This window comes from Sorex araneus, chromosome X, assembly GCF_027595985.1.
Source record: "Sorex araneus isolate mSorAra2 chromosome X, mSorAra2.pri, whole genome shotgun sequence".
NCBI classification, from domain to species: Eukaryota; Metazoa; Chordata; class Mammalia; order Eulipotyphla; family Soricidae; genus Sorex; species Sorex araneus.
The window spans coordinates 335477798-335501080 of record NC_073313.1 but is presented as its reverse complement, the minus strand read 5'-3'; the positions used below and the strand labels follow the sequence as shown (position 1 = coordinate 335501080).

Below are 23283 nucleotides of genomic sequence, written 5' to 3'. Positions count from 1 at the left end.
AAGCAGATTTAAATACAGTAGTTATAGTCACTATGATTAAATAATAATAAACAATAACTTAGCCCTGCCTATATTAGGTTATTTCTTAGCTGGGGAGTTTCTTTTCCTTTCACTTTTACTTTGCAATAAACCTTTCTATCCTTTCTATTTTTTTTTTAAAAAAAAAGCCAACAACAATAATGAACAAAACCTAGTACTTAGATTTTTTATCTCTAAGTTTATAAAACATGGACATTTACAGTAACATTTTGACTTCACAACCATTACCTGAGTTATAATCTTCCTTTAAATAAAAGGTTTTTAAAATCACGCAGTTAAGACTCATCATACTTACCAATAACCCATACATAACCAATATTGAAACAAGTATTTAAGATGAGCAAATAGGTTTTTTTCTATTATTTTTTTATTTATTTATTTTTAATTAGTGAATCACCGTGAGGGTACAGTTACAGATTTACTCAACTTTGCGCTCTTATTTCCCTCATACAAAGTTCAAGAACCCATCCCTTCACCAGTGCCCATTCTCCACCACCAGTAAACCCAGCATCCCTCCTACCCTCCCCAATCCCATCTCCCCCCACCCCACCCCACCACTGTGGCAGGGTATTCCCTTTTGTTCTCTCTCTCTAATTAGGTGTTGTGGTTCGCAATAAAGGTGTTGAGTGGCCACTGTGTTCAGTCTCTAGTCTACATTCAGCCCGCATCACCCTTCCCCCGCATGGCTTCCAACCGCATTATACTTGGTGATCCTTTCTCTGAGTTGCTCTCTCCCCAGAATGTGAGGCCAGCCTCCAAGCCATGGAGTCAGCCTCCTGGTACTTATTTCTACTAGTCTTGGGTGTTAGTCTCCTACTCTGTTATTCTATATTCCACAGATGAGTGCAATCTTTCTATGTCTGTCTCTCTCTTTCTGACTCATTTCACTTAGATGATACTTTCCATGCCGATCCACTTATATGCAAAATTCATGACCTCCTTTTTTCTAACAGCTGCATAGTATTCCATTGTATAGATGTACCAAAGTTTCTTCAACCAGTCATCTGTTCTAGGGCACTCGGGTTTTTTCCAGATTCTGGCTATTGTAAACAGTGCTGCAATGAACATATAAGTGCAGATGTCACTTCGACTATACTTTTTTGCTTCTCTGGGATATATTCCCAGCAGTGGTATTGCTGAGTCAAATGGGAGAAGGTGAGCAAATAGTTTCTGGAAAATATGATATGATATTTAGAAAATTCTAAAGATTTGAAATAAAAGCTACTAGAAGTAATGGATTTGTATATTAAAGTGGCAAGTTACAAGATTAATACACAAAAGTCCACGGCTTTCCTGTACACAAATATTGAAACAGAAGAGAGACTTTAAAAGCAATCCAAGGAACTGGACTGATAATACAGAGGATAGGACCTCACAAGCAGCCAACCTGCGTTCAATCCCTGGCACCTAATATGGTCCTAGGAGCCTGTGAGGAAGTAATACCTGAGTGAAGAGCCAGGAGTAAGCCAGATATGGCCCTAAAACCAAAAAGATAATAAATTTTAAAAATCCCATTCATAATTCAGAAAATCGAATACCTTGAAATCAGTTAGAGAGATGAAAGACAAAGAAAACACTGAAAGACACTACTTCAAGAAATAAAAGAGGGCATGAAGAAATGGAAATACATCCCATGTTCATAAACTGAGAGGCTATCATCAAAATGTCAATATTTCCCAAAGCACTGTAAAGATTCAATGTCCTACAAGGATACTCGTGACATTTTTCAAAAATAATAGATCAAACACTCCTAAAATTCTTACGGAACAATAAACACCCAAGAATAGTTAAAGCAATCCTTGAGAAAAGGAACATAGGAGGCATCCCTTTTCCCAACTTCAAACTGTATGACAAAACGACAGTAATTAAAACAGTATAGGGGCTAGAGCGATAGCACAGCAGGTAAGGCCTTTGCCTTGCACGTGACCAACCCAGGTTCGATTCTCAGCATCCCATATGGTCCCCTGAGCACCGCCAGGGGTAATTCCTGAATGCAGAGCCAGGAGTAACCCCTGTGCATCACTGGGTATGACCCAATAAGCAAAAATAAAAAAAAAAAAGTATACTGGAATAAAGACAAACCCTCAGATCAATGGCGACAGACTCTCAGCTATAAGTTAATCTACAGTAGAGAAGAAAAAAATATGCACTGGAACAAGAAGTCTCTTCAACAGTGGTGATAGGAAAACTGGTCAGCTACAAACAAAAAAATTAACCTAGATCTTTTTTCCAATGCCATGCACAAAAGTCAAATCAAAATTAAAGACCTTGATAACAGACCTGAGTCCATAAGTTATAGAAAGAAAGCATAGGCACAACACTCTTCAAGGATGAAACACCACTGATCACTGAAAGCAAAGATGGGACATTAGACTACATTAAATTAAGAAGCTTCAAATCCAGGCCATTCTGGCAGCACCACAGGCCAGAGAATGCTCCGGATCCCAGACCAAGCCAACAACACCAGGGTGCCAGACAGAGAAGGTACAGCCAGCACGCCTTCTCCAGATGGAGCCCCGGCGACACTGAGCTTCTACTAACACGGCTCCGGTATGCGGGACTGGACATCTCCAAACCATGCGGCCACTTATATGGCCGCACGACCTTTCCTGATATACAAAATATATGCTCAGGAATGGCTCCGCCACTCCTGAGCATCCATTATCCCAGAGGCACAGAAGCCAATCTCAGAATGCAGCAGCTGCTGCCAGATATACTCCTGGACTCTGAACTAAGCTACGGCCCCATGCAGCCCCGGGAGGAGAAGGGTTTCTGTCCCTCAGCCTTTTCTCCCCTGCGACAGCATGGCGAACGCCACCGTTCAGAACCAATTGGACAGAGAATACGAGTTTGCAGTGATGCGATGGGATGCATGGGGAATCTTGCGATGGGGGAGGCAGAACCAGCCCTGCCTCCTGCCCTAATGAGACCCCAGTGGTCGCCCATGGACAGCTCCTCCACTCCTGAACAGCCATGATCCCAGCACCACAGAAACCAATCTCGGAATGCAGCGGCTGCTGGCAGAAATACCTCAGGACTTAATACCAGAATTCCAAATCTGGGCGGCCGCTTTGCGACCATGCAACATCATTTGCTCTTTGTTACCAACAACAGAAAACATACAATCTAATGATGTCATTCTGACAGGTCTGACTGTTGGGGGTAAAACACCAAATAATGATAGTGAGTTTCCTGTCGAAAACTGAATGTAATCAAAGAAAGGAAAGAGTAAAGTGATAATCATCTGCCACACAGGCAGAGGGGGAGCAGATGAAGGGGTATGCTGGGGTTATTGGTGGTGGAACATGTGCACTGGTGAAGGGATGGGTGTTTGAACACAGTATGACTGAGACTCGATCCTAAGAGCCCTGTAACTGTTCTCACGGTAACTCAATTAAAAAAATAAATAAATAAATATTTTTAAAATAAAAAATTAAAAAAATAATAAATTAAAAAGCTTCAGCTCCTCAAAAGCAATGATGATCAGGATACAAATATAGTCCATGAAATGGAAGAAATTATTTGCCCACCACCCATCTGATAAGGGGTTAATATCAAAGATCTATATGACACTGGTAGAGCTTTATAAGAAAAATAATTCCCAAAATGGGGAGAATAACAGAAACTTTCTCAAATAAGAAATACAAATGGCCAAAAGGCATATAAAAAACTGCTCTGCCTCACTAATAATCAGGAAGATGCAAATCGAAACAACAATAAGGTATCACCTCACACCAGAGACTGCAAATATCAAAAAAAAAAAAAAAAACAAGAATAACGACTGTTCCTAAGAACTAAGGGGAGGAGGGACTCTCATTCACTGCTGGTGGGAATGTCAACTGGTCCAGCCTTTCTGGAAAACAATATGGACATTCCTAAAAAAGAACTGAGCTTTCATATGACCCAGCAATTCTACTCTTTGGAATAGCCCCAAAGGGCCCCAAAACACAATGCAGAAAAGACATCTGCACGTCTATGTTCACTGTAGCACTACCCACAATAGCCAAAATATGGAAACAATCCAAGAGCTCAAGAATTGATGACTAGATCAAGAAGCTATAGTACATACACACAATGGACTATTACTCGGCCTTCAGGATAAAATGAAGTCATGCAATTCGCTGCTTTGTGGAAGGACTTGGAGAGTACCATGCAGAGTGAAGTAAGTCACAGGGGAAGAGAGACTGACAAAAAAATGATCTCTGTCAAATGCAGGATAATGGTGGAACACAGACTGCTCAAAGACGATGGGAACAAAGAACATGAAAACTGGTATTAGGTAACATGCCACTTGGCAGGGGGAGGAACAGGGCAGGGAGAGACCAACAATGATGGTGGAGGGAAGCATTTAACCAAGAGAAGGAGGTGGTAAAGTGTTATGTATGAAACTATCAGCAACAGTACTATAAACCACAATGCAAAAAATATATATATTTATAATATACATGTTTTTTATTTTATATATATATAAAATTTTAAAAAGTGCCTCTCATAGAGGCAGACTGGTGGGAAGGAGACAAAAGTGGGGAGAGGCAGCACTGGTGAAGGAAAGTGAGACACTGGTGAAGGGATCAGTGTTGAAACATTCTATGCCGGAAACCCAATCATGAACAACTTTGTAATTTCCTGGTGACTAAATTAAAAAAATATATTTTTAGAAGTAACCAGAGCTAAGGAGAAATGGCTAAGTGTATACCTGCCTTTCACTCACACACAAAGCCCTGGGTTCAATTCCTAGAATCACATGACATTTTAAGACTCACTGGGTAAGATTTTCAGAGAGGTATTGACGGGCAACCAACCCCCATCCCCTTGTTGTTCTGGGAGCCTGGCAGTCAAGCCCATGAACTGCATCTGGCACAATATAAGCTCATTTGCTGACCTTGGGTTGGAACAAGCTACTAGAGGTACCTCTGGACCCCGCACCAGGCCATATCCCACATCCAGGGCACCCAGGAGCGAGGTGGGTGACTCCCCGCCATATCTGCCAAACAGAACCCCAGCAGCCAAAAACCTCCAGAACTTGGGGCTGGAGCGATAGCACAGTGGGTAGGGCGTTTGCCTTGCACGCGGCCGACCCAGGTTCTAATCCCAGCATCCCATATGGAACCCTGAGCACCGCCAGGGATAATTCCTGAGTGAAAGAGCCAGGAGTAACCACTGTGCATCGCCGGGTGTGACCCAAAAACCAAAAAAAAAAAAAAAAAAAAACCTCCAGAACTCAATTGCTGCCATGGTCACAGCCAATCTCCACAGTGCTTGAACAAGTCTCATCCATGAATGAACCTGCTGAAAAACTCAGGTATGTGGGTTTTATGACCCAAATCTTCAGGCTCTCAGAGTCAGGGATGAGTGACCTCCCCCATTCCCCCATTTTTCTGGGAGCTTGGCAAGTCATGCCCACAAACTCCTCTGGCACCATATAAGCTCATAACTGGCATCCAGAGACTCACAAATAAATCATGGAAGAGATCAAAAAGCTACAGAGATGCCTCCAGACCCCAAAGTCACCATCCAGTTACAAATTTAACTTCAGCTGTATCACCCCATTTAAAATTTTAGAATTCCTGAAGCAACATCTCATCTCTATACCACTGATCGAGTAGTACACCACATTGGATGGGTTTTTGAAGCAGAAAGCAACCAATCTCAATTTAAAAAAATATTAGCATATAAAGGCTCAACCTGTAACAACATATTCATAATCTCTTATACAAGTGCTTACTGGTTCCAAGGTGAGATACAACGATTTTCACACAATTTCTTCTAAGGACACCTTTTTTTGATCATTTTTAGTGAATTATTCCTAACAAGTAATACACAATAAATTATTTATGGTCTTCTGTAAGGGCAGGCTTGGGTGGTGGTTAGGAAAATTCAAAAAAATGGTGGTGGGAAGGTGTAATGGTGGTGAAATTGGTCTTGGAATGTTGAATGTAATAAATTATTGCAAACAACTTTATAAAAATGAAATTAAATTTTTAAAAAGATGTGAGTAAGACAAGAATGTTGATCACCATTTTTACTCAGCAGCTTATTGGAAATTTCAGTGTAACAGCCAAGAGTAAATTTAAAGGTATAATGATTCCAGAAAGATATAAAACTCATTGTGTAGAAAAAAAACAATAACATGCTGGTTAAAAAAAAAAATCACTGGGTACAGCCCTAGGGGTCTCTAACATCACTGGAGAGATCACCCACTAACGAGAAAAACAAAAATTAAACAAGCAAGTTATTTGTTTTAATTTAGTGCCTAAGAACCAAGAGATATCTCAGCAGACTAAGCACATAATTTTAGAACACAGGAAGCCCAGGTTCAACCACTGAAACGATTATTTCCCCATCCACCCTCCGCCAACACACAAACAAGCAAAAGACCCCTGCGCACCACTGGGTGAGCCCCAAAACTGAAACTAAAACTAAAATCTAAGTGTTTGAGACACCTAAGAAATTCACTATTCACTAGTTATTCACTAGAAATTCACTAGTTATTCAATAGTTTATCTCATAGCACAGACTATTAATAGGAAATCAGGCTCATTTTGTGATATAATGGACTGAAGGAAATACTCTCCCCTATGTGTAATAGTTGTAACTGCTGTTTTTAAACAGTAAGAGAGCTTAAAAGACCAATTAAAGCAAAAATAAAATCTAAGATCTCAAAGAAATAAAAGGCACGGTGTTCAAAATAATGGGGGACAGTTTGTACAGCAGGCAAGGCATGCTTGCCTTGTATATTTGACCCCTTGCACACCACGTGGTTCCCTGAGCCTTCAGGAGTGAGACTGAGCTCTGAGCTAGAAGCCCTGAGCACAGCAAGGTGTGGTCTACCAGGGAAGAAAAGAGGTGAAAATTTAAGTTGTCCAGTCTTAGGATCAGAGAGATAATACAATGAGTAAGGTGCTTGCCTTGCACACAGTGGACCAGCAGGGTTCAATCCTCAGCACCCCATACGGTCCCCAAGTCCTGCCAAGAGTGATACCTGAGCATGAAGCAGGAATAAGTACTGACATTGCTGTATGTGCCTCCTCAAAAAAAAAAAAAAAAAAAAAAAAAGCTTATAAAAGTAGAACAGGCACCTTGAGTCATAAGAAAAAAAAAAAAGTAACAAAGGGGCTGGAGCAATAGCACAGTGGGTAGAGCGTTTGCCTCTCATGCGGCCGACCCGGGTTCGATTCCCAGCATCCCATATGGTCCCCTGAGCACCGCCAGGGGTAATTTCTGAGTGCATGAGCCAGAAGTGACCCCTGTGCATCGCCGGGTGTGACCCAAAAAGGAGAAAAAAAAAAGTAACAAAAAAGTAATAACCACAAATTGTAAAAGAGCTGGGCCTGAGCGATAGCACAGCGGGTAGGGCGTTTGCCTTGCATGTGGCCGACCCGGGTTCAATCCCCGGCATCCCATATGGTCCCCCAAGCACCACCAGGAGTAATTCCTGAGTGCAAAGCCAGGAGTAACCCCTGAGCATCGCTGGGTGTGACCCAAAAAGCAAAAAAAAAAAAAAATTATAAAAGAGCCTCAAGAAGTCATCAGGTATTTTTCCAGAATTAACAGTTATTACACTAATAAAAAAAATTTTTTTACAGGGTCAGAGAAATAGTAAAGCCTTCACATGGCCAACCTGGGTTCAATCCTCGGCATCCCATATGGTTCCCAAGCATCACCAGGAGTAATTTCTGAGGGCAAGCCAGAAATAACCCCGAAGAATGCCAAGTATGGCCTCCCCAACCAAATAAAAAAAAAAACAAAGATTAAGAGCATTTACAGACATGTGCTTTGGATCATAGGAAGGCAAGCATAATTTAAAATCCATTCTGTGGGGGTATGGTGCCGCCAACAGATTAACCTATACCTGCGGGGCAAGTCCATCAGCATCCTGATGGTGCCTTCAGGCTTCCTGACACACCAAAACTGCCACTGTCCCAGACCCCAACAACTGGGGACCATGTTTACCAAGAAATTAAACAGCCAAAAGCTTGGTATGTGGGAACCACACCCACAAACCACCTCTGGCTCAGCTATACAAGCTCATTTATTGGCCTTATTTCAGAGAACAATAGATAAATCTCAAACGAGATCAAAAGCTGCAGATAAGCTCAGACATGTACATGGCTGAACAGAATGGGGTAAATCAGAGGGGAGCAGATTGGCCTGGTGGCCCACCCAAGCAGAGCTCCCAGCAGCCATTTGCTTCCACAATCCAAAATCACTGCCATAACCCCAGCCTGACTTCACCATCCCAGGACAGACCTCACCAAGATATAATCTGCTGAAAATTCTGATATGCAGGTTTTGTGACTGAAATATCCAGGCTTTCTCACAGCTGGGATGGGCTATCTCCCCCCACTTCCCAGTATATATGGAAGCACTGGCAGTCACCCCCACAAACCAACTCCAGCACCAGCCTGTAAGCTCTCCTGCCGGCCTTGCTTCAGAGACCCCTAAACAAATCTCAAGAGATCAAAAGCTGCAGTTAACCTCAAACCCGTGCATGGCTGGACAGACAGGGGCAAACTGGAGGGAGGCAGGTTGGCCTGTGCCTGCCCAAGCAGAGCCCCCCGGCAGCCACTTGCTTCCACAATCTAAAATCGCCGCCATACCCCCAGCCTGACTCGTCTCAGGATGGTCCTCACCAAGATATAATCTGCTGAAAATTTTGTAATGTGGATCTTAGTGCACCAATAGCGTTGGCCCAGGGACAGAGCAGCAAGTCCCGGAAGACACCACAGCGCCGGAGATCTCTCTGGGCCCCATACTGAGCCAATTTTACCAGAGCACCCCAGATGGAGCAGGTGCAGTCTCCCCGCCTACTCCAGATGGAATCCTGGTGACCAAAAGCTTCCACAAGCAAGACCTAGATATGCAGGTTCCAGGACTAAATCTCCAGGCCACATGGCAACAGAGGACCCGGATGTCCCTCCCCGGCACCCTGCCGCGCCAGCAGAGTGGCTGTCATGCCGACAATTTGCCTCCAGGTGCCATCTTAGTGCACCAATAGCCCTGGCTCAAAGACACAGCAGTGAATCCCATAGAAGACACCACAGGCCAGAGATCTCTCCAGGCCTTATACCAGGCCAATTTCACTGGGGTACCCCAGACGGATCAGGTGCAGTCTCCCCAACTACTCCAGATGGAATCCCGATGACCAACAACTTCCACAAGCAAGGCCCAGGTATGTGGGTTCCAGGACTAATCTCCAGGCAGCATGGCGGCAGAGGACCCAGGCTTCCCCTCCCCGGATCCCTGTCCACCCAGCAGACTGCATGCCATGCCTATAATTTGCACCTGGGTGCCATCTTAGTGCAACAACAGCCCTGGCGAGAAACTCCCAATTGAACCCCAAAATGGATTAGTGCCATACAAGAGATGTTTCTGGAACCTAACCATTTGCAATCTAGAAATTTACATTTACAATCATGGTCATGTGAGCTCTCATGATATTCAAAATGAGCAATCGAAAATAAGTTATCTATTGTTTGTCCCTGGCAGGTAGGCTTGAATTGTGGTGGGAAAATTCAAGCAAAACATAATGCCCAAAATTAGAGAGAGAGAGTATTAGGGAAAATGTCTGCCATAGAGGCAGGGTAAGGACTGGGATGGGGGAGTGGGGGTACTGGGGACATTGGTGGTGGAAAATGTGCACTGGTGGAGGGATGGGTGTTTTGTCATTATATGGCTGAATCTCAAACATCAAAGCTTTGTAACTATCTCACAGTGATACAATAAAATAAATTTTTTTAAAAAAGTAATGTGGAATTCATGCCCTATTCAATCAGCTTAATCAATGGCTGAACAAATAGCAGTACTCCTACATTATTAAATTAATTAATTAATTAATTAAAATCCATTCAGTAACTTAAAAACAAAACATTAACTCTTCTAAAAAACTTTTCTCAAAAGAGAGTACACAAGACACACCCACCTTGTTTTAATGGCAATTTTTTAAAGGTAAATAATAAAAAGCTGAGAAAACCATTTTAAAAATTTATTATGACAATCTGAAATCTTAAAATATGTAGCAATACAGCCAATGTTTTAGCACAGCTGGGTATGCTTTTAGCCCTTCCATAAAGAAAATGCTAAAATCAATGTTCAAAATGACTATTCAAAGTTCAATTGCTAGGTAAAGAGCATGGAGTCTTGCCTTTGAAAACACTATTTCATAAAAGCTTACAAAAATAGAGCTCAACTCACTAGGATATTTGTAGAAAAATAATGACACAATATTCAAAAACTAGTACATTGACAAGCAAATGTGTGAGAAAAAAGAAAGCCTTCATGTTTATATGTTCAAAGGAAGCCCAAAATTTTCTTAAAGTTAAAAATTATTTAAAATATCCAGTTTAGGCTTAGGAGATTGATTAAACTTAGAGCACAATCCTATCATCCCTGGCACTGTATGTCCAACAGAACAATCAGATTTAGCTCTGATGTTTCCAAATATTATTGAATATGTCCCTGGGAGACCCAGCACAACCAATTTGGGCCCCAGTAATCTCTGACAATGTGTATATGGTCCTAACTACCCCAAAAACCTCTATATTATTTTTTTTCTTTTTGGATCACACCCAGCACTGCACAGGGGTTACTCCTGGTTCATGAACTCAGGAATTACTCCTGGTGGTGCTTGGGGGACCATATGGGATGCTGGGAATCAAACCCGGGTCGACTATATGCAAGGCAAGTGCCCCACCCGCTGTGCTATCACTCCAGCCCCTGTATTATCTCTTCGAGTTCATCATGGTAACTAAATTTTACTTTATTCCCAGAAGTTTGTTCAAGCTTCCCAGTTACTTTTGCTTAATGGTACAACCCAAATACATAGCTGAAGGGGGAAACTTTTTTTAATTGATTCACTATGATTTACAAAATTACAAAGTGATTCATGATTGAGTTTCAGGCATACAATGTTACAATACCGGTCCCTCCACCAGTGTCTACTTCCCTCCATCCATGTCCCCAGGTTCCCTCCCACTCCCAAGCAAGCATCCATAGCAAGCACTTTTTACTTGCTTAAGTACTTCTGTCCTCTTCTAGAGTGACCACTTCACTATATATTGTTGTGTTCCCTTCCCTGACCTATCTGCCCCACTCCCCAAACCCAACTCCAATAGTACACTTTATATACCATGGGCTGGAGCCATAGCACAGCGGGTAGGGCATTTGCCTTGCATGCGGCCGACCTGGGTTCGATTCGGAGAGCCCGGCAAGCTACTGAGAGTATCCCACCGCATGGCAGAGCTGACAAGCTACCCATGGCATATTCGTTATGCCAAAAACAGTAACAAGTCTCACAATGGAGACCTTATTGGTGCCACTTGAGCAAATCGGTGAACAATGGGACAAAAGTGCTCCAGTGCTACCATGTGAGAGAGATCATTGTGACTGTCCCTCTTCCTCTAACTTCACTAACCCCGATATTCTCTAGATCCATCCATGTAGCAGCAAATTGCATGACTTCAATTTTTTCTTACCACTGAGTATTATCCCACTGTGTATATGTACCACCGTTTCTTTATCCAGTCCTATCAACTCTTGAGCACTTGAGTTTCCAGATTTGGGCTATTATGGGTAGTGCTAAAATGAACATAAGAGTGCAGATCGGGCTGGAGTGATAGCACAGCAGGTAGGGCATTTGCCTTGCACACAGCCTACCCAGGTTCGATTACCAGCATCCCATATGGTCCCCCAGCACCGCCAGGAGTAATTCCTGAGTGCAGAGCCAGGAGTACCCCTGTGCATCACTGGGTATGACCTGAAAAGAAAAAAAAAAGTGCAGATGTCTTTTCTGTATTGTATTTTGGGGTCCTTGAGTGGAAATGCTTGGTCACATGAATGTTCAAGTCCCAGTTTTGGGTTTTTTTTGGGGGGGTCACACCCAATGGATGCTCAGGGGTTACTCCTGGCTCTGCACTCAGGAATCACTCCTGGCAGTGCTCGGGGGCCCATACGAGATGCTGGGAATCGAACCCGGGTTGGCCACATGCAAGACAAATGCCCTACCGCTGTGCTATCGCTCCAGCCCCAATTCCTAGTTTTTTTCAGCAATATCCATATTATTTTCACAACAGGTTGGACCAGTCAAACTTCCCACCAGCAATGAATGAGAGTCCCTTCGCCCGCCCCCTGCCACCCCTCCATAACAACACTAGTTGTACTTTTGATGTATGCCAGTCTCTGTGGTGTGAGGTGGTAACGCATAGTTGTTTGGGACTGTCATTTCCCTGATGATTAGTGCTGAAGAACATTTTTTCACGTCTTCTGATCCTGTTCATTCATTCTCCCATTTTTTTGATGGGGTTGGATGGTTTTTTTCTTGTAAAGTTCTACCAGTGATTCATGTATCTTGGGGTTTGTGGAGCTGGGTGACAGACACTGGTGCAGATAAGACCTGACCTTGCAAAGCAGCTCAGAAGCAAAGTCTCGCAAGAGGGAGCATGCGGGCAAAACTGACAAGAACAGGGTGTCAGCCAACACCAGGTGTCTGGCCTTGAGCCTCACTCGACCTCCTAGTTATATGAGCCTTAGACACAGAAACTGTTACTTATACTTAGCAAGTCATCCTAACTACAGCATCTAGCATTGACTGGCATTGGACGGGGGCATAGCAGAGAAGGAGCAGTGACAGGCCAATAATGCTGAACTTCATGTGATTGGACGTTCTTGTAAGCCGAGACCCTCTATAAAATATGTGTGTATTTGGCAATAATGTGAACAGCCATCGGCTGCTCCCCAAGGGTGTTCCTCTGCGTGCCCGTTATCCTTCGCCCCATGTCTGCCCGGACCCGGTACGCAATGTGTCCAGGCACCATTAGAGGGAAAACTGTTCCCCAACAGGGGTTAAGCCTTTATCAGATAACTGGCAGACAATATTTTCTCCAAGTCTGGGGTGTTTGTATTCTGGTTATCACTTCCTTTGAGGAGAACCTTAATTTAACAGTCTTTTTATTATTTGTATTACTTATTATTATTATTGTTATTATTATTATTATTATTATTGAATCGGGACTGGAGCGACAGCACAGCAGGTAGGGAGTTTGCCTTACACACGGCCAACGCGGGTTTGATTCCTCCATCCCTCTACCGAGAGTATCCCGCCTGCACAACAGAGCCTGGCAAGCTACCCGTGGCGTATTTGATATGCCAAAAAACAGTAACAAGTCTCACAATGGAGACATTGCTGGTGCCCACTTGAGCAAATCGGTTAATAACAGGACAACAGTGCTACAGTGCATTATTGAATCACTGTGAGAACAGTTACTAAGCTTTCCAGTTTAAGTCTCGGTCATACAATGATCAAACACCTATTCCTTCACCAGTGCACATTTTCCACCACCAAGAATCTCAGTGTACCCCCCATCCCACCCCTCCCCCAATGTCAGATGATTTCCACTTTACTCTCTCTCCACTTTGATCACATTCAATATTTCGACAAAAGACCCACCATTAATATTTACAATTTTCCCCAATGATCAGATCTGCCAAAAAGGCATCATTAGATAATTTGTTTTCTATTGCTGGTTATGAACAGTATATGATGTTGCACGGCCAGCTGCGCAATTTTGGATTTCTGATATTTTAGTAATAAGTCTGGAGGGATTTCTGCCAAAAGCCACTGGGTTCCAAGATTGGTTTGTGTACCTCTGGGATCATCCCCATTCAGGAGCCAGAGGAACTGTTTGTGGGCGGCAACTCAGGGTCTTGTGGGGGTGGTGGGGGAGAGGGGCAGATTCCACGCCCCATCCCATGAGGCCCTGCATACCTCATCACTGTAGTCTCATACCTGGCTGGCCAATAAGCTCTGAAAAGGTGTTGGTCACCGCGCTGCCGGGGGGAAAGGGCGAAAGGGACAAACACCTTTCTCCACCCTGGGTGGCATGGTGCTGTAGTTTAATGCTCAGTCCAGATGCATTTCTGCCAAAAGCCACTTGGGTTCTGAGATTGGTTTGTGTGCCTCTAGGATCATGGCCGTTCAGGAATTTAATATACTCTGACATGTTTATTTTTGCTTCCACTTGTTTGATAAAAGGCATTGTAATCATTAAAAATGTGTCTATGTCATTATATGACTGTAACCCAATCACGAACGACTCTGTAACTGTATTTGCACTCTGATTCAATTTTTTAAAAAATACCTCTAACTTCAATATCATGGAGATTTCTGCCTATGTTTTCTTCTATGTAACATGAATATAGGTCTAGTATCAAGGTATTTAATCCATTTTTATTTGACTTTTCTGTATGGCATTCAACAAGGGTATGAGTTCACTTTTTTGCATGTGACCAACCATTTTTCCAACACCACTCGTTAAAGAGGCTTTTCTTGATCCACTATTTTTTTTGCCTCCTTTATTGAAGATCAACTACCATATAACTAAAGTCTCTCGATTTTTAATTATACCCCCAGAGGGTCTATCTTTGTTTCAGTACCATGCTATTTTAATACCAACTTGTAGAACAGTTTGATGTTGGGGAAAGTGATGCCTTCCACCTTCCTTTTCCTGAGGATAGCTTTGACTATTCACATGTATCGTTCTCTATGAATTTCAGAAATGTCTGATCTATTTCCTTGAAGTAAGTCATGGGTATCCTCTGGGGGTGTCACTGACTCTGTGCAATGCTTTACGGAGTGCTGCCATTTTAACAATATTTAGCCCCTCAAATCCATGTGCAGGAGGACATGTTTTCCATTTCCCCATATCCTCTTTTATTCCTTTTGGTAGTGTTTTGTAGGTTTTTTGCATAGATCTTTCACCTGTTTTGTTAACCTGATTCCTAGGTACTTGATTTTTTTTTTTTTTATTCAATCACCATGTGGAAAGTTACAAAGCTTTCAAACTTAAATCTCAGTTACACAATGCTTGAACACCCATCCCTTCACTAGTACACATATTCCACCACCAAGAACCACAGTAAACCTCCCCCCCACTCCCCCACCCCGCCTGTGTAGCTGATAAATTTCACTTTACTTTCTCTTTACTTTGATTACATTCAATATTTCAACAAAAAAACTCACTATTGTTTGGAGATCCGCCCCCCGGCCCAAAGTCGGACCTGCTGGAAAGGAAGCATTTGATAATTTGTTTTTCATTGCTGAGAATGAAGAGATATGAGGTTGTGTAGCCACAATAGCAGCCGCGAGGTTTTGGATTTCTATATTTTAGTATTTTAGTAACTAAGTCCAGGGAAATTTCTGCCAGAAGTTGCATCATTGCTAGCTCATACCTCTCTGCTACTTTATATTCCACATGAGTGCAATCTTTCTATGTCTGTCTCCTTCTTTCTGACTCATTTCACTCAACATGATACTTTCCATGTTGATCCACTTATATGCAAATTTCATGACTTCATCTTTTCTAATAGCTGCATAGTATTCCACTGTGTAGATGTACCAAAGTTTCTTTAACCAGTCATCTGTTTTTGGGGTCTCTGTTTTTTTCCAGATTGTGGCTATTGTAAATAGTGCTGCAATGAACATAGAAATACAAATGTCCTCTCCGCAGCTGCACAAGCGTGAATCCAGACCCAGCAAAACCTCTTTCGGCGTGGGCAACTCCTCGCAGAATGTCTCCAGCCTGAGAACTAAGCCTCGGCCCCGTGCCCGCCCAGGAGGGGAAAGGTATTTCTCTCTCTCGCCTCTTTGTCTCCGGGGATGAAGGGCGCGGTGGCCGCCATATTAAGACGACCACAGATTGGGTTTTCAAGCCTGCAATGATCCAATATCTGGAAGAAATCTTCCTGGACTTTGTGTCAAAGTACAGAAATTCAAAACCGCGCGGCCGCAGCAGACCTTATTTGTCTTCACAGTAGGTCTGAATCTAGTGGGGTACTCCTAACAACAATAGTGAGGTTTGTGTTGAAATATTGAATGTAACCAAAGTAAACAGAATGTAAAATGAAACTTATCAGTTACAAGGTAGGGGGTTGGGGGGTAGGATGGGAGGTGTACTGTGTGGGTTGTTTTTTTTTTTTTGGGTGGTGGTATATGGGCACTGGTGAAGGGATGGTTGTTTCAGCATTGTATAACTGAGACCTAAGCCGGAAAGCATTGTAAGCACCTTCTTCCACACGGTGATTTAATAAAATTTTAAAAAAATTAAAAAAAAGAAATACAAATGTCATTTCTATTATACCTTTTTGCCTCTCCGGGACATTCCCAGGAGTGATATTGCTGGGTCAAATGGGAGCTCAATTTCTAAGTTTTTGAGAAGCGTCCATGTTGTTTTCCAGAAGGGTTGAACAAGTCAGCATTCCCAGTAGCAGTGAAGAAGAGTCCCTTTCTCCCCACATCCACGCCAACACCGGTTGCTTTTGTTTTTTTGAATGTGGGCCAGTCTGTGTGGTGTGAGATGGTATCTCATTGCTGTTTTGATCTGCATCTCCCTGATGATTAGTGATGTCGAGCATTTTCTCATGTGCCTCTCAGCCATTCGGATTTCTTCTTTGGGAAAGTTTCTGTTCATTTCATGACTCCATTTTTTGATCAGGTCGGCAGTTTTCTTCTTGTGGAGTTCAACCAGTACCTTGTATACCCTTGATATCAACCCCTTATCGGATGGGTATTGGGTAAATATCCTTTCTCATTCTGTAGGCTCTCTTTATACTTTGGTCACTGTATCTTTTGAGGTGCAGAGGTACTTGATTTTCTGAGACACAATTGTGAATGTGATTTTCTTTCCCTCTCTTCTTTTTCATTACTTCATTTATACATACATAAATGTATCATTCTATTTTATCACATATAAAAATATGTATATAGACATGTATACATATAAAGAGAAAAGTCATGGGCTTTTGCATGTTGATTTTATAGCCCTCTACTTTACTATACAAGTCTACTGTTTTTTGCAGTCTTTAGAGTTTTCTTAGTATCGTATCATCCATAAATAATGAGCTTGACTTCTTTTCCTATTTGGATGTCCTTAATATCTTTTTTTTAACCTAACTGTTGTGGCAAGAACTCCAATACTATTTTGCACAGAATGGAGTGGGCAATCATGTCTTATTCCTGATCTTGGATGGCTTTCGGTTTTCTACCACTGAGTATAATACTTGTTGAAGGCTTGTGGTAAGTGGTTTTGACTGTGTTGAAGAAAGTTCCTTCAACTCCCATTTTATTGCAAGTTTTTATCATAAGTGTTGGATCTTGTCAAATGCTTTTTCTGCATTTATTGATAAGATCACTTGATTTTTTTCCTTATATTGATATGATGTATCACCTTGATTGACTTAAATATGTTAAATTATCCTTGCCTTCCCAGGATGAATCCCACTTGGTGATGGTACGTGAACTTTTTGATGTGTTATTGGTTTCAAATTGCTAGTATTTTCTTGAAATCTTTACATCTATGTTAAGCAGGAATATCAAATATCAGTCTTATAACTGTCTTTTTTGCATGCTGTCTCTGTCTGTTTTTGGTATCAGAATAATGTTTACCTCATAGAAACCTTTAAGAGCCCCTCACTGCCAGGTGGGTCTCAACAGCCTCTACCACCAACCTGTGCCATATTTAGGGCCCACACAGCTCCTGAAGCATGCAGCCACTTTCACAGATGCACAATAGATCCATTCAACAAATTACATGATGCTCAGATATTCTTCCTGTCATTCTGGAGGACAGGACGAGATGACAGAGAGGGGGATGCAAAGCCCTCCATTTCATCCTTCAAAGCCAGTATTTCCTTACCGAGTTTTACTTAATCTTTTGAGCAGTGCTAAAGTCTCCTGATATTATTGTGTTGCTATCAATGATACTAAGCAAGGGGGTAGAGAGATCGTTTAATGGGCTGCATACAGGAGCTTGGATTCAATCCTTGTCATAACATATGGTCCCCCAAGCACTGCCAAGAGACTCCCAAGCACTGAGTGGAATAGTCCTAGAGCATAGCAGGTATTTAAAAATAATAATAAATAATAATAATAATGGGCTGGAGTGATAGCACAGCGGGTAGGGCGTTTGCCTTGCACGCAGCCGACCCAGGTTCGATTCCCAGCATCCCATATGGTCCCCTGAGCACGGCCAGGGGTAATTCCTGAGTGCAGAGCCAGGAGTGACCCCTGAGCATCCCTGGGTGTGACCCAAAAAGCAAAAAAAAATAAAATAAAATAATAATAATAATAGACATCAACAGCAACTCCTAGCTCTGAAACTAAAAGTCTTCTTTTGAAATAAATTCACAGTTTTAGAATCCTTCTCTAAGTCAATTTTAATTTAACTTATTTGTGGAAGTGGTTTTAGGGATTCTCACATAAGACATATACTCAACCAGTGAGCCATATTCCTTTCCTGGTCTTGAGTCAACCTCTAATATTAAAATTTAGCATTCATGGGTGAGGAAGCTAGCTTAATGGACTAAAGTATATATTTTGCATGCAGGAGCTCCTGAGCACTGCACCTAGAGAAGCACCCTGCGTTGACTGGAATCTCCCACTCAAAAAAAAAAAAATTAAGCACATTTCAAACTATATGCTATCTACAAGAGAAACATTTTAGATCTAAGAAATATGCATGATGAAAGTAAAGATGATGGACTGGAGTGATAGTATAGAAGGTAGGGTGTTTGATTTGCACGAGGCCAACCTGGATTAGATGCCTGACAGTTCATATGGTCCCCCAAGCACCGCCAAGAGTGATTCCTGAGTGCAGAGCCAGAAGTAATCCCTAAGCACTGCCAGGTGTGGCCCAAAAACAAATCAAAATAAAGGATAAAAAAGACATTTCATGCAAATTGAAACCATAAAAGTTATACTTTTATCAAAGTAGATTCAAAATAAAATTGTTGAAATAGCATATCAAGTAATGACATAAGGCTAAAAGTGCATTTAGCAAGACAATTTAACAATTTAGGTAAATATGTGGGCTGGAGCAATAGCACAGCAGTAGGGCATTCGCCTTTCACTCGGCCGACCTGTGTTTGATTCCTCTGCCCTTTTCGAAGAGCCTGGCAAGCTACCAAGAGTATCGCGCCAGCACGGCAGAGCCTGGCAAGCTACCCGTGGCGTATTGGATATGCCAAAAACAGTAACAATAAGTCTCACAATGAGAGACGTTACTGGTGCCCACTCGAACAAAATGATGAGCAACAGGATGACAGTGACAGGTAAATATGCACCAAACCTCAAAGCTCCCAAATTAATGAGGCAAACTTTGAACAAACTGAAGCGAGAAATACACTGCAGCAAAATAATAGTAAGAGACTTCCACACCCCTTTCAATTATAAATAGGATCACCAAACAGAAAAATAACAGAGAAATGTCTAATTTGCTTAAACAAGTATAGGCAAACTGGACATAACCTATATACGCCAACAGTAGAACAGAACTTAAGACCACAAAATTATCTTAAATCTGGGAAGGATAAAATTATCTATTGTTCCTAATCACAATGCAATGAAATGAAAAATCAACAACACAAGAAAAAGTGCAAATTTCAAAAATATGTGGAAATTAAATAACATTCTTAGGAAATTAATGCACAAAACATAAAGTCACAAAGAAAATTTAAAAAACTATTAAAAAAAAAAGAAAAAGAAAAGGGCTGAAGCATATGAGGGGCAGGGTGCTTGCCTTAAATATAGCTGACCCAGGTTCAATCACCTGTACCCTATATGGTCCTACAGGTTTGCCAGGAATGGTCCCTGAGCATATATCCAGAAGTAAGCCCTGAGCACCACCAGATATGGCTCAAAAACAAAACCAAGGGGCTAGAGTGATCGCACAGCAGCTAAGGCATTTGCCTTGCATGCGGCCAACCCGGGCTCGATTCCCAGTATCCCATATGGTCCCCCAAGCACCACCAGGAGTAATTCCTGAGTGCATGAGCCAGAAGTAACCCCTGTGCATCACCGGGTGTGAACCAAAAAGCAAAAAATAAATAAATAAATAAAATAAAAACATATCAAAACATAGAGAAAGTTTATAGCTTTAAGTTTGTATATTAAAAGAGAAGCAAGATCACAAGTCAACAACCAATCTTATACCTGAAAAAATTAGAGTACGGGGCCAGGAGGTAGTACAGTGTTTAGGGAACGTTGCCTTGCATGCATCTGACCAGGAATCAAGTCCCAGCACCACATGGTCCTCCAAACCTCAGGGAGTTCAGTCCTAGAGTACCACCAGGGTGGCCCTGGTCCACGCAGCATCACGTACTTGGGCCCTAGCACTGAACCACCAGCCTGGTCGACAGAAAATAGCTGAGCCTCCTGCGAAACACCTGGGAGGCCCCCACCCCAAGCCCGCGAAAGGAAAAACGCCAGGAGAATACTAATGGTTACAGCAGTTTGCCTCGTATGCAGCTGCAGCCTTGACTCCAGTTCAACTAAGCGCTGCCAGCTGAATGAATTTTTTGGTTTTGGGCCACACCTGCCAGTGCTCAGGAGTTCCTCCTGGCGGTACTGGAGATGGGGGAGAAAGGAGGGAACCAGGTGGGGATGACAAGGATCGAACCCCGAATCGGCAGCGTGCAAGACAAAGAAGGCCATGACCTCAGGCCCCCTTTAACGCTCTCTTTTCTATTGTTTTACTTTAATGTCTCCCGGGACACGGTTTGCTTAATGCCCCAGACTCTGGCGTTTTGTTTTGTTTTGTTTTGTTTGTGCTCACGTGGTCTCCTGCACAGACCTGCAAACGCATTAAGGAGGTCTCGATAGCTCAATTGTACGGCAAACCTCCTCTGCCTCCCGGTGTAGTAATACAATTAAATGCAATTCTGCCCCCCCCAGCCCCCCCAAAAATAAATCGGCTCTTTTTTCTCCCTGGTGCTATTCGCCGGCTGCTTTCGAGTTGTCCGGGCCGCCTGGGTCGGCCGTTTCCCGCGCGGCTGAAGGAAGCTCCCCTTTCCCCGGCTCCCCACGGCCGGGCGCTGCAGGAGGAGCCGCGCCGCGCGCGAGGCGGGGACCCCCCCCGCCCCCGCCACCTCCCCGGGGGGTTCGAGCACCTGCCGCCCCGGCGCCGCCCACCCGCCCTCACAACCCGCGCGGCGGAGTAACCGCTCTCCCCGCCCGCCCGGGGCTGGCACCCTCCCCCTCTTCCCCTCCCCCCTCCCCCCTCCTCCCCCTCCTCGCGGGAGCGCTTCTCCACAGCACACCTGGGAGACCCGCGCCTCAGAGCATCGCCCTCGGCGAGCGCCGCACCAAAGGGAAGGCGGCCCGGGCCCCTCGGGAGCCCGCGGAGCTCCGGGCCGAGCCCCCCACCCCACCCCACCCCAGCAGGCCGCCCCCGACCCCCTCTCTCCCCGCCGCGCTCACCTGGTGAGGCGGGCCCGGCTTGGCGTGCGGGGGGCGAGGCTGCGGGATGGACCGCGCGGGCAGGACCCGGTCGGGGCAGGCCTGCAGCCAGGCCCTGGCGCCCTCGTCGTCCTCGTCGTCCGTACACTCGCGCTCCTGACACTCGTCGCGACACCCCCGGGGCACGCACCGGTAGTCGCAGTCCGAGTCCGTCCCCTTCTCATCCTCCACCTCCTGCACCACCACCACCTCGTCCTCCAAGCTCTCCTCCGTCGCCGCCGCCTCCTCGCCCTCGTCCGCGTCCTCCCCCTCCTCCGCCTCCGGCTCTTCCTCCTCCAGCTCGCCGGGCCAGGGCAGGTCCTCCGGCTCCATGTTGGCGTCTCGCTCCCGGCGGGCCCGGAGGAGGGAGAGGGGTGGGGGGGAGGAGGAGGAGGGAGTCCGAGTAGTCGGGAGTTAGCGGCCGCGCGCAGGCGCAGAGAGACGGCTGCCGTCTGGCGCGCCGCGCCGCGCGCAGGGGAGGGGCGGGGCTGGGCGGGGCTGGGCGGGGCCGCGCGGGCGCGCGCGCGTTGCTAGGGACGCCCCGCGGGCGGGAAGGGGGGGCCCGGTTAATGACGGGCGATGCCATCGCCTCCATCCATCCATCCCCGTCACCGGCGGGGCTCTTGCTCACAGTGCTGTAAGCTCACAATAAACCCACACTGTGCCTCTCTCCGGGGAGGGCAGAGTGTGTCCTCGGCGGGATTAGGCCAAAACGGCCTCGCAGCGAAGGGAGGGTCCGACCTCAGGAAACAAAGCCTTGATCATCAACTCCGCAAATGACGATTTTTGATTTTTTTTTTTTTTGCCAGATTGGTAGTCCGCTTTCCGGCGGGATGTGTGGTGGGTGGCTTGAACCTGGCAGTGGAAAAATATCGGTGGTAGAGGCGTTCAATGAGAACTGGCGCGGGTACCAGAAAGATGAGAGTTTGAATCCTGACGTAGAAGCGTTCTGTGTCAGAGGAGAGTCGGGAGCGCTTCATCGCGTTACGGAATTAAAGGAGATGACCAGTGTGGAGGACTTAAAAAAAAGTGGTCGTTTTTGTTTGTTTGTTTGTTTGTTTGTTTTGTTTGCTTTTTGAGTCACACCTGGCAATGCACAGGGGTTACTCCTGGCTCTGCACTCAGGAATCACCCCTGGCGGTGCTCAGAGGACCGTAGGGGATGCTGGGAATCGAACCCCGGTCGGCCGCGTGCAAGGCAAACGCCCTACCTGCTGTACTATTGCTCCAGCCCCATTAGTGATCGTTTTTAATTGTTGATTATTGTGATGAAAAACTTGTGTTGAAGGCTCAAAAAAAATACTCAAAAAATATCTATTGTGTTGAAGACAAAAAAATAATTCACCCCCAGTGACAGGCTTAGTTAATGGCTGGGTTTATTCCAGGTTTTCTCTAAATCCAGTAATTTATTAGTCAGCTTAAAAAGGATGAAAGAACAAATAGTTATGCTGACAGTAAATTAATTTGGGGTTGATCAATGGCTTTGAAACACTGACAGCTTATAGAATCTAGAGATGCATTGCTCTAACCTAAGAGGATTGCTGTACTTAAAGCAGAGTCCAGCAAAAATTCTTCATAGTACTATGTATCTACAGTAGCAGAGATAGCCAGAGATATAGTACACAGGTTCAGGCACTTGCTTTGCACAACACGGACCCTGGCTCGATCCTGGGCATCCCATATGGTCCCCCAAGCCCACCAGGACTGATCCCTGAGTAGAATAAGGAATAAGTCCTGAGCATCACTGGGTATGGCACAAAAACACAACAACAACAACAACAAGAGAAATTGGCAACAGTACTGAACCAACATTTGTGGGCTAACTTTAAATGTATTGCGAGAAGCAGATGTCCTATCTGACAGCTTATCCTGGCAAAATAATAAAAGTTAAACATGAACTGGAACCCAAAGCCTCGGGACTTATTTGAACATCTCTAAATGGGAAATTATATTGAGATACAACTCTTTTAGTTGTAGGTT

At 44.2% G+C, this 23283-nt stretch overlaps 1 protein-coding gene across 1 annotated transcript in view; it reads right to left on the bottom strand.

The window, feature by feature from the left end:
• The window catches only part of ALMS1 (ALMS1 centrosome and basal body associated protein), a 160388-nt gene extending 138680 nt beyond the window's left edge, over positions 1–21708 (bottom strand). The window contains exon 1 of the mRNA XM_055121512.1: positions 21287–21708. Coding sequence (XP_054977487.1) covers positions 21287–21637 — 351 coding nt within the window. The 5' untranslated portion in view covers positions 21638–21708. The remainder of the gene's footprint in view (positions 1–21286) is intronic.
• Positions 21709–23283: the final 1575 nt, after the last annotated feature.